At 42.4% G+C, this 12,304-nt stretch overlaps 1 protein-coding gene across 1 annotated transcript in view; it reads left to right on the top strand.

Annotated features, from left to right (window-relative positions):
* Positions 1–12,304, top strand: part of ACP3 (acid phosphatase 3) — a 45,166-nt gene that overhangs the window by 12,467 nt on the left and 20,395 nt on the right. The window contains exons 3-7 of the mRNA XM_010947742.3: positions 1,681–1,767; positions 2,232–2,384; positions 7,616–7,714; positions 9,299–9,391; positions 10,999–11,131. Of these exons, the coding sequence (XP_010946044.2) occupies positions 1,681–1,767; positions 2,232–2,384; positions 7,616–7,714; positions 9,299–9,391; positions 10,999–11,131 (565 nt within the window). The remainder of the gene's footprint in view (positions 1–1,680; positions 1,768–2,231; positions 2,385–7,615; positions 7,715–9,298; positions 9,392–10,998; positions 11,132–12,304) is intronic.

Below are 12,304 nucleotides of genomic sequence, written 5' to 3'. Positions count from 1 at the left end.
AATTCAGGGATGCTGTATGGCCCTGTAGAGATTCTTGTTCCCTTGCTGCAATGTTCCAGTAAGACCAAAAGATTCCTCCAGCCTGTGGGCTCTGGACTGTTCTTCTAGTAATCTCTTAACTAGCCACCAGTTTCTCCTCGAGCAGTGTTTCTTTCCAAGTGCAAATGAATCATTTGAGGATTCTAAATCAGTGTTAAAATGCAGACTCTAAATCAGTGGATCTGACATGGTCTGAGATTCTGCATTTCTGACATATTCTTAAGTGATGCCCATGGTGCTGGTACAGGGCCACTGCTGAAGTAGCAAGGTTCTAGAGTTCAGATTCCTTCTCTTAGCTGGGAACTTCCAGTCTACATAATGACAAAGAGAAGGTTCTCTTTGAGTTTCTTAGCTCTCAAAGTGTTGTCCCTGAATGAGCCTGGAAACTTGTCAGAAATGTAAGTTCTCTAGCCCCACCCACTGAACCAGAAGCTCTGGGGTTGAAGCCTGGGAATCTTTAATGAGCACGCCAAGTCATTCTGTGCACGCTGACATTGGAGAACCACTGCTGAATAGAAGATCACTACTTCCTCAAAAGTCAGCTTGGAGTTAGAACAGCAAATCACACCCAAAGTACCTACTGCTTTAGCTATCCAAGTCTCTCAGGAAACTCACAAACATCAAAGCACACATTATTTTTTTTTCCTACCTCTTTTCCCATCTAGAAGGGTAGCCAGGAGTGGCAAGCAAATGAGCGAATAGGACCAAACAGAAGCCACAGTGACCAAATCTTCTCTGACTCCTGAAGCTCTGGCGAAACTCTGGATTAAAGACAGACTTGAATGCAGTGTTTCTCCAAGCATGGTGCTCTAGTCCATGGATATGAATCACGCAGGGCACTTGTGAAAATGCAGATTCCAGGGCTAAACCCAGGATCGAATGAGCTGGAATCTCTGGGGGAAATGCTGAGGAACCTGCCTTTCAACAGGCACCCTAGATAATTTGGCTTCTGATGCACAGTGGTGCCTGAAGATCATCGAGCTAAGGAGACACTTCTCAATGATTACCTACCACCAGAATCTTAATGAGCTTGTTAGAAACAGATTTTCTGAGCTCCACCCCCAGCAATTCTGGTTCAGTAGACCAAGGGTGGGGCCCAAATATTTGGTTTCTAATATACTCCCAAGTATACTGTATGCTAATACTGCTGCTCTGCAGACCACACTCTGGGTAACAGGCTGTAGCTTTTCATGAACCAGACATAACTGAACCGTGCAGATAATAAATCATTGCACCCAGAGATTCAAAGTGATCTTCAGATTCATCAAGTCCAAACTCCTATCAGATGGTTGAATTTCTTCCACATGGTCAACCAGCACTTGAAATGCTCTTACCAGCAAAGATGAACCATGAAGCACTCTGCCACACCAGAGAGGAACTGTTCACTTATACCAGATCAGTCACCAGCTATTACCTGTGCAAGGCCCTATGTGAAGTGCTGCTGATGATGAAAGAATTGTTTCAGTGAATCATGACTAAAGATTACAGCTCTCTTTTCCTATTTGCATTTAAAAATGTGTTATTGTGGAACTACCAAAGGACATCACTGTTCACTATTCATATTCAGTGAGGAGGGACGAGGCTCATAGCTTCACAGAACTTACTTTCATGAATTTTTCCTTTTATTTTTCTTCCCCATAGCTGGGTATGAAGCAGCATTACGAACTTGGAGACTATATAAGGAAACGATATGGAAAGTTCTTGAATGAGTCCTATAAACATGAACAGGTAGGTTGGGGAGCTAATAGTGGGAACCTCGTCCCTTGAAAGAATTTAACATAATGTATTTGTAAAAGTGCTTTTGCCTGTTTCCCAAGGAACTTATACAAGTCAGAGATCTTGTTTACAAGTGTACTCCTCTTTATACAAAAATTTTGTTCCTAAAAAAAAATGTATGAATACAAGTAAGTTCAAAATGGACACCTACAGTGAATACTTTGGCTTGGCAGGTAGCCACTACTTAATTGGTCTCTTTTGTAAATTCAACCATGGGCATATCAGGTCACTTTATGCCACAGAATGCTCATCATAATGTCTCTTCCATTGGGGATTACGATCATGATGCTACCCCAATATCTGCTAATCCTTTGGTGTGGCTGTCCTGCCCTTTCTCAAATATACTATTAGCCCCATAGGGAAAAATACACCACACTTCCGCTCAACTGGATTCTGCTTTGATTTTCCCACTTTAGGTTTATGTTCGAAGCACAGATGTTGACCGGACTTTGATGAGTGCTATGACAAACCTTGCAGCCCTATTTCCCCCAAAGGGTACCAGCGTCTGGAATCCCAGCCTTCTCTGGCAGCCCATCCCAGTGCACACAGTCCCTCTTTCTGAAGATCAGGTCAGTATTCTGGGGAAACCGGGAGGTTCCACTGGGCCTGGAAGGAGGAACTTGTGGATTTGGGAGTCTGGGCATTTCTTGGGCTGTGCAGTCTTAATTCTCTCCTAATAAAGGTGCAAAGGACAATGTAGAGCATAAAAAGCCCTAGGCAAGAGAGAGTGGGATCAGAATTTCTCTCTGGATCTTTATAATCCACCTTGTTCTGCTGCTCTTTCAACTTCTGACAGTTTGTCCCTCTGCATCTTTACACACGCACACACACACGCACGCACACACGCACGCACGCACGCACACACGCACACGCGCACACACGCACGGCTCTCAGTGTTCTGTCTTCAATTCCCAGGCTTTTGGTGCCCTACATAGGGTTCTCCTCCCTCCAGAACATCCTAAGATCTACCTACAAATACCAACCCCCACCCATGGAAATCCCCATTTCCTGGTAGGAAAAAAAGAAAGATTTGAGTCCATAATTGGTGCCCAACACTTTATATGTGTCATCATGTTTACCTTTCGTAACAACTATGAATGGACAATATTATCATTCTCCTTTGATAGCCAGGGAAATAAGGGCTCAGAGAAGTTAAACAAACTAAATGGATCTGAAGCCACACAGCTGATAAGCATCACTACGGGGACTAGAACCAGGTCTGTCTCATCCCAGAGCAATTTCCTTCCCTGTAAACTAGTGGTCCTCAAAGTTAGCTGCATGTCAGAATTACCTGGGAATTGTTTTAAACTCCTGCTGCCCAGGGCACACCCCATAATAAATCAGAATCTCTGAGGGTGGGACCCAGCCATCAATATTTTTTTTAATCTTCCTAGATGATCCTAGTGGACAGCTAAGTCCAAAAACCACTACCTTTAACCAAGTTGCCTAAATGAGGCTGTTTGAGAGAAATTCTTAAATTTATCTACACTGGGTGGGACTGACCAAGAATTCTTTAAACTTATCAGAGGAATTGCTGTTTTTTTTAATAGTAATAAATAAATCTAACTAATTTTCCAGGTGTGGAATGTAAGACTGTATGAAGGAAATAGTCTGGGACAAGGAACCCTTCCTAATTCCCCTGCAGTCACATTATCACCATGACTATCTCCTCTCCATGACTCAAGCTTAGCAAGACTCTGGACCTAGGAGGTTGCCCAGTGACCTCTGGGCAGTTTGCTATCCCATTTGCCTTGTCTGTACTCTGAGAAGTGTGACTTAATTGCTGAATCTGGTGACTTAGAAGTTTTTCCCAAGTGCTTTGTAAAAACAACTCGACCCTGTCAATCTCACTCTCGGTAAATCTACTCCAACCAAATTTTCTGGTGTTTCCTGAAAAGACAGGCTGATTTAATTATGCCTCTTTACAGAGTCAGGGGTGACTCGTTATGATAATCATTTCTCAGGAGTTTGTGAATGTTTTCTTCCAAAAAGAAAAAAAAAATTATTTTTACCACAGCCTATTCTGCATAGATTAAAAAAAAACTAGACAGAAGCACCAGATTTAGCCAGTGTAGGCCAGGGTAGCCATCTAACTCTTAATCCTAAAAGACAGTGATTAAATCACACACTGGAGAGACTATCGGTGCTATTAGAAGAGGAAGGAAGAAACAGGGAGAGTGAGGCGGGGAGAGAGAAACAAGCAAGTTTACCTACCTTTGGCCTCCAGCTACCTACTCACTAAGATGCTAACGTCAACCAAGAAATGTAACAAAATCAATCAATCAGCAAAGTTACTCCCAGAGCTGTGCTAAGTGCTATACAGAAATAGAAGAGAAGTATGAGGCCAGCTTTCTTCTCTAATTTATAATTCATCTGATGAAAAAAGATTCATGTGTGTGTGTGTGTGTGTGTGTGTGTGTGTGTGAAATGTGTAGAATGCAATACAAGATGGTGGGCAGTGATTTCAAGAACAGGCTGGAGGAATTCAGAGAATGAGTCGCAACCTGGAGCGACTACCAAAGGACAATCATTCATTCAGGCCTTCGGGGACAAAGTGATAACTTGAACCAGACCTTGGAGGCGGGGTGGGAAGGGAGAGGAAGGCAGCCCAAAAGCGTGGCTTTGGGTGGACGTAGACTGCTTACCCTTCTGTGTCCAGAGCTCATATTTAGAAAGAATGGCAGTAAGACTGAGTAACTGTGTTGGGCAGCGATTAGGGAATCCACATGTAATAGCCAGAAGGAATCTTCAGTCCTCTGGGCTAGGTTACTATCCCCTTCGCCTTGGCAGTCCTCCAAGAAATTTGACTTAATTGCTGTATCTGGTGACTTCAGAATTTTTCCCAAGTGCTTTTGGAAACAGCCTGACAGTGTGACGTAGAAGGAGGGTTAAATTTGAAGTTGGAAAAACCTAGGTCTGAGAGCCAGTTACCATTCCAGATGCTTGATCTTGAGTAACTTCTCTGTGCCTCGGTTTCCTTTTCTGTAAACTGGGAACAAGAGTCTCCACTTAACTTCCTCACAGGGATTTGTGACAACCGAGTTAGCTAAGAAAAAGAAGACTGTAAACTGCAAAATGCTGAACAGATGGTTAGGCGATTTATTCTACTTATTTTCAGCCTGACTCTTTCAGTATGTGGGATGAGAAAACTAAAGTCTAGAAAAGTTAAGTAATTCATTAAAACCTAGACCTTTAAACGAATAGTCCTGTGCCATTTCCATCACCAGTGCCATTTCTCCTATGGAGCGATTTGAAAGCCGGTCAGGGAAATTTACATGTAAAACAGGGGACATAAAAGAAACCTGTGTGCCTTCTTCAGTTCTGATGGTGGTGCTTTCGGGCATTTGTCTGACAATAGCTTGGAGGGGAAAGACAGAGCCTCTGAAAATAACTGCTGAAGCCATTCAGGAATGAGGAAAGGAAGCCCTAAATTTAGATGGCAAAGACAGCAGAGGAAGGAAAGCAAGGTTAAAAAAAAGTTTTCTTTTTTTCCCTTTTTTGATGGAGGTACTGGGGATTGAATCCAAGACCTTGTGTACATACTAAGCATGCACTCTACCACTGAGCTATACCCACCACCCCCAAAAAAATTGTTTTCTGAGTAGCCACTAATATGCCAGGCCCTGTTCTAGGCTTTGACAACACAGTAGAGAACAAGATAGACAAGATCCTGGCTGACCTTGGTTTTATAAGAGATAGATGATAAAGGGTGAATAAACACAATATTTTCAAATGGCAGTGAGTCCGCTGAAGGCAACAGAACAAGGTGATGTGATAGTGGCCGGGGCAGGATGGTTCAAAGAGCTGGGGTGGGGGCCGGGGCCAGAGTGTCTCAGGCAAGGAGCAGTCTGTGGAGACCCCCAGCCTATATGTTCAGAGGGCAGCAAGGCCCACCGTGTCGCTGGAGAGGAGTGGGTGAGGGGTCCTCAGTAGGAGGGCAGGACAGAAAGGTCATTAGGGACTAATTGAATTTAGGTTTTCTTCTAAGTAAAATGGAAAGCCAGTGAGGGTTATCATCACAGAAAGGCATAATCCGGTTGATGCTTGAAAAAGAGGAGCTTTTACCAAAAAATGAAATTAAAAGGATTAGTGTCAGTTCTATGCTGAGGATGAATTGTGATGCAAACTGACCAAAGGGAAGCTCTTTGAAACACAGATTACGGTGGTCTGGACTGGGAGGAGACAATGAAAGTAAAGAAAAAGGGTCTATTTTGGAAATACAGTTGACTCTTGAACAACAGAGGTTTGAGCTGAGGTCCCCTTCCATGCAAATTTTTTTCCATAAATATGTACTATAGGAATACACAATCCCCATTTGATCGACTTCCCCTGGATGCAGAACAGTGGACACGGACTGTAAAGTTATAACAGATTTTCAACTGCATGGGGGTTGGCTGGTGGCCGTAAGCCCCATGTTGTTCAGGGTCTGCTGTATTTTGAAAGTAGGCAAGCAAAAGTGATCAGTCTATGAAGCAGGGTGATAAATTTCATCACTGACAAAAGTAGAGAGATTACAAAGAGGAAACGGTTAAAAATGAAGAAGCTGAGTTCAGGTTTGCACATGTCAAATTTGAGGAAGAGAAACATTTAACTAGTGGTGTCTACCAAGGGCTGGAAATACTAGCTCAGGTGAAAAGGAAGGGCAACAAAATTAACTTAGGAGTCACCAGCTTACAGGAAAAACTACAAAAGATTGTCTCATTAACTCATTTTAGGATGATCCACTTTGTCCTTAGAATAGGTTTTTAAATATATTTTCTGTACATTTAGTATGTGCCCTTATTTCACACAGTCTGCAAATTTGCAAGAACTTATTCAGTGAATGGTGTCGACTGAAATAAATGCGCAGCCTAAAAGTTGAGAGTTATGTTTTATTTGGCGGGAGGACTCGAGCCGGGATGACAGCCTCTCAGATGGCTCTGAGGGACTGCTCCAAAGAGATAGGGGAGGAGCTAGGCTATATAGGAGTTCTACAACAAAGACCAGGTAGTTGGAACAATAAAAGATTGCTTGTTATCTAAAGAAAACCAGGCATCTCAAGTGAAAGAATTTAGTGCTTTTCCATGTATGGGAGGAAGCAAACATTTGGGCTCACTGAATTCATTCCTTTGACAAGCACGTAGCTATGTAGGGCCAGTATCCTGTCCTTTCTTATTCTGAGTGCCCTCAGAGGGCACCACTGTGAGTGGCTGCAGAGGCCGGGCTGCAGGGGCCGGGCTGCAGGCTTGTCTTCACTGGGGGGTGGTGGCAGCCTCTGATGACTCGATGGCTTCAGCATTCTTTGTTTACTGATATGGCTTGCAGTATTTTTCCCTCACAATGGTTAATCAGTCTCTTAAGATTCTTTCCAGAATCACAAATTCAATTCTCTATACTCGTGTGTGTGTATGTGTGTGCATGTGTGTGTGTGCACGTGTGTATGTGTGTGTGTGTGTGTGCGCGCGTGCACAGATGCACATCTAGTGCTAGAAATGAAAGAGGTCCGGAAGGAAGCAAGGTAACAATTATCATTTCACACGGAAAAACCTGGAAGTGTGAATATTTACCAACAGCACAGTCCTATTTAAATGAGTTCATGGGGAAAAAGAAACCTTTTGAGTTCTGGGTACATATCCCACTATTTAAGACCTGCAGATCATGTATCTCTTTTCCCTCAGTTTTAGAATTTTCATTCAGCTCAAAACACATTTGAATCTTTCATTCAGGTGACTTTTCACCAAATGAGACTTAAAATATGGCTGCAGCATCTTTAGCAAACATCTAATTAATAAAAGATTTATGACTTTTCTTTTGCCCTCAGTTGCTATACATGCCTTTCAAGAACTGCCCTCGTTTTCAAGAACTTGAGAGTGAGACTTTGAAATCGGAGGAATTCCTGAAGAGGCTGCATCCTTATAAGGTTAAAAAAAAAAAAGTATCATTTAGTGGTGTTCGGAAGTGCAAGGGCCAAGACAAAGCGGGAACCTCTAGCTTCTTAGAAGTGTGGAGGAGTGGGTCTGCCGGTGGCTGACAAAGCAGTGGGTTTGAATGTTTCACAGGGGTCATTCGTCACTGCCTGGTCCCCTTCTCTGTTTGGGAGCCACAAGCCAGTATAGAAGCCAGTCCCTTTCGAATCCTATACCCACGTCCCTAGAACCAGGTGAAGGTATGTGGCTGGATCAGAGTAAATTCAAGTCTAAAATGGTCTGCCTTAATGAGGCTGAGGGACTGCGAATACTGTCTTCATATTCAAAGGTTAGTCTTTTTTATTTTATGTCTCCAGTTTGTGAAATACCCCTTTTCACAACTATACAAAAGGTAGATATAACACTTTGTACTTTTAAAAATAATATTTTGAATCTGTAACACAATCCCATGGTTCAAAAACCAAAAAAATTTTTGAAAATACCATGGAAAATCTCTTTTTTGGACTATAATTTTCTTTTCTGACCAGTCTTTGGTCAGTGTCAGTGTTTATAAAAAAATTTTTGGAAGTCTCTTCTTTCTTTTTTTACGCCCCGGAACAGTTGAAATAGTGCTAGGATAACTTACTCTCGAAAAGTTTGGTAGAATTTCTCCACAAAATTATCTAGCCCTGGGGCTTTTGTTTTGTTCTGTTTTCTTTGGTGGGGGAGCTCTTTAATAATTATTTCTGTTCATTTTATGGAAATTCATTTGAGTTAATATTGGCAATTGTATTTTCCTAAAACAATTATTCATCGGACAAACAGTATCTTCCAAAGAAATTGCTGCCAATTCATCAGGCAGATAACTAACCAATAGGTTTCATTATCGTGACAATCCAGGAATAACCTAGAGAAATGTTTGTATCCCATCTAAATTTCACATTTACACCCAGATACCAGGCCCTGTTTTGGCTATATTTTCCTGGAGTGCTTCGGCCTGAGACACGGTTTCATTTCTCACTTGCTTCTCATTTACATATGAATTATACTTCATCTCCTTCCAAAAAGAATTTGAGGCAGCACACGTCAGTCTGATTCCAGGACTGACCAGAAACATGTGGCAGGAAGCCAGCAGGTACCCACATTTTTAATGTAATAATGAGAAACGATCAATTAGCTTTTGTAAAATCCTTTGGGTTGCCATTATCATAGCCAATATTACTGATGCACTTTAATGTGAAGAACAGCACCTGTTTTTTGTTTTTTCATAGAGGTACCAGGGATTGAACCCAGGACCTCATGTATGCTAAGCATGTGCTCTACCACTGAGCTATTACCCTTCCTCTCAAGAATAGCAGCCTCAACAGGACAGGTTTGCCCCACAGGGAACACGCGTCAATGTCTGGAGACATTCTGGGCTGTCACACCGAGGGATGGGGATGCTGTGGGCATCGAGTGGGTGGAGACCAGGGATGCTGCTGAACACCCTGCAGTGCACAAGGCAGCCCCACAACAAGGACTCATCCAGCCCAAATTATCAGTAATGCTGATGCTGAGAAGTTCTGACTTAGAACTTGTTTTCTCTGTGTGTGTTTCAGGCTTTTATAGAAACCTTGCCAAATCTTACAGGATACCAGGGCCAGGATCTTTTTGAAATATGGAGTAAAGTCTATGACCCTTTATTTTGTGAGGTAAGAGAAAAAATATCCAAGATTAACTTACAGTCTGACTTTATGACTTGTGCCTGTTTTGAAGCAAGTGAATACATTTTCTTTGCTTTTTGGAGGATGTATTTCTTAGATTTCTTTTGACATTGTAACATGTGTCAAGACTTCTTTATATTAACTTGAAAATTCTGACTCCTTCTCTCTGTTATTTATATATTCACCCTTTAGAAAGTTGCAATAAAAATTGCTTTTTCTATGCCTTGCTACTCACTTATTTTTCAGTCATTTGGGAATGTTGGGCTCCTGTCACGGATTTTAATGGAAAAAGCAATGTTCTTGTACAGAAAGAAAAAAAAAAGCCTGATTTCTAGATAAAGAAATAAGCAAGCCAACTTTAAGTCAGGCTATTAAAATCAGTTTATCAGCAAGACTCTCTCCCTTGCTGTACGATAAACATTGTAGCTAGAGAAATTACTATTTTTCCAAAGCTACATGGCATTTTTTTTTTCCACGCATCACCTCCACCTGCTGGCCAAAAGCAATATTCTGTAATCCTGTTTTCCCAACCAGTTCCCCGAATCTTGAGGCAAAATTCTGACCACTCACGACTCATAGCCACTTCTGATTCTGAGGTTGTCTTGACTGTCTCGGGGAGGGCAATTACTTTCACAGTTCCATCTCCGTAGCAGGCGACACAGTTGGCCCCCTCCATGGTAGAGTTCATTGACCCAAGCACACTCGACGTTCACTTTATCATCAGCATCTCTTTCAAGGAAGTTTTGTGAGTCTTATACAGGAGGCTTCGGTGGAGACAAAAGCCCACATTTTGGTACAAGTCTGAATTTTTTCTTTCTTCCTTACTTCAGTTTGGTCTGAGCTGGTGCATAATGGGGCCAAGGTGTGTGGTTTCTTTTTCACCTCTCTCTCACTTACTTCCTCTGTAGGCTACTTCACTTTGGTCTCCTCTTTCTTGCTCGCTCGCTCTCTCTGTCCTGCTGCCTTTGAAACTGGGGGAATCGTAATCAACTCTTCATAGCAGGTAATAAATACTGGCACAACATCTTCGCCTACTCATCCATTTAACAAGTATTCACCAAGTGCCTACTGTGTGCAAGGTGCAGACTTACCCCAAGAGTCAGTGAGCTAGAATCTGGGGTGGGGGAGAGTAAGGAGCAGGGACATGACTGAAGGCCCCAGTAATATATGACTTTTCCCAGCTGTCTTCTCAGGCCACTGGCATAGCTTGTAAAACAAAAAAGCATCAGCCAAGCCTGTCCCCTTTTACCTTTCCCACAAGTGCATAGAAAGATGTCTAAACCTTCCATAAAGGAGTGAGGTATTTTCTTACCCTCCTGCAGCCTTACGCTGCCAAATAGGGATCACCCCTTTGATCCACAGTGAAGCCAAAAGCTCTGGACTTGGTGGGAAGGGGCAAATTCATTCCTGTGAGTTTTTCTTCTGAAAATCAATACCACTACTTATCAGAAAGTAAAGTTTTCCTAGAAAGAAATGACAGGACAGGAAAGGCTGAACCCAGTAGTTCTTGTAGGGGAAAGAAGATAAAAAGTTAACAAAGAGGACAGTCAGAAATAAAAATGCACATTTATTTTTTTCTGTTTTCTTTGCTACAGGGTGTTCACAATTTCACTTTACCCTCCTGGGCCACAAAGGACACCATAACTAAGTTGAAAGAAATATCAGAATTGTCCCTCCTGTCCCTCTATGGAATTCACAAGCAGAAAGAGAAATCTAGACTGCAAGGGGGTAAGTGTGAAAAATAAACGAGAGGAGTGTATCGGATTCGTAGTCAAGTGATCTGGGTCTGAGTCCTGGTCCCACCATGAATCAGCTACATGGCCTTGAATTAGACACAGAATTAATCACTCCTGCACCAGTTTCCAATCTGCAAATGGGAATAAGAAAGGTGCTTATTCTTAGGTAGTGAGAATTAACATGAATGTATGAATTCAAAAGGCTTAGCACAAATAGTACCTGGTACATTATGTACGGTCAGACATTATGTGTTATTACAATCATTAATATTACCCACTCGAGGCCTTAGTTTTCCCATCTGGAAAACAGAAACTTTGAGCTAAAGCTAAATGATAACTTTTCATCCCTTCGAGATCAAAGAATCAAGGATTTTGTATCTGATCCCCATGGAAATCAGTTGTGTCTGGGGGCCTACAGGATGAACTTTTCAAGTGGGAGGTGTGGATAAAGAAGCCTGAAAAGAAACCCTTGGTGGCAGCCACTGTTAAAGTCAATACAGTGTATTTTGCAGGCTAATTGTGCCCTGTAGTTTAATACATATTGCAACTGACAAGGCTATGACACAGCTTAAATGTTTTCCATTGGTGCTGAAAGGCGTTTACTTCTCAGTGATGCCTCTTCTCAGCTGGATTTGGCCCTTTGTACCTAGGACATCTGCTCCTAGTGAAGGCAGAGCCAGGCAAGAGGATGCCCAGCTCTCATAATCAGGTTAGGTGGGTGGAATACGCAGTCAGGACCAGGCAGGATGAGGAAAGACACTGAGGTCTCTGAGGGCAACTGGGTGGCAGGTTCAGGTGTGGTTGATGTTAGCATTAAAGCTAAAGATGGAGAGCAAGAGGAGGTCCATTATGCCCGGTTGATATAAAAATGAAGAAATTTGAGGTCACAGGAGATGTTCCAAATCATAAACTGCAGACTGTTTGAGGAAAACAGTACAATTCCATCAGGACTCCAACCAGTGCCAGACCCTGTTCACCATGAGGTCAGCACAAGTTTAGCAGAACCCCAGGAGAACACATAGACACAAAGCATCCTGGAGGTTGGACCAGACTGGGAGGATGTTGACTCAGGGCTGCATAGCTAGAGAAAGAATCCAAGTCACCAATCAAGAGAGGAGTCAATTATAGCTACAAAAGCTCGTATAAAGAGGGAAGGAAACTGTCA

Source organism: Camelus bactrianus, chromosome 1 (genome assembly GCF_048773025.1).
Source record: "Camelus bactrianus isolate YW-2024 breed Bactrian camel chromosome 1, ASM4877302v1, whole genome shotgun sequence".
Lineage (NCBI taxonomy): Eukaryota > Metazoa > Chordata > Mammalia > Artiodactyla > Camelidae > Camelus > Camelus bactrianus.
The sequence above is the reverse complement of the archived record's forward strand: the minus strand, read 5'-3'. Positions and strand labels throughout refer to the sequence as shown.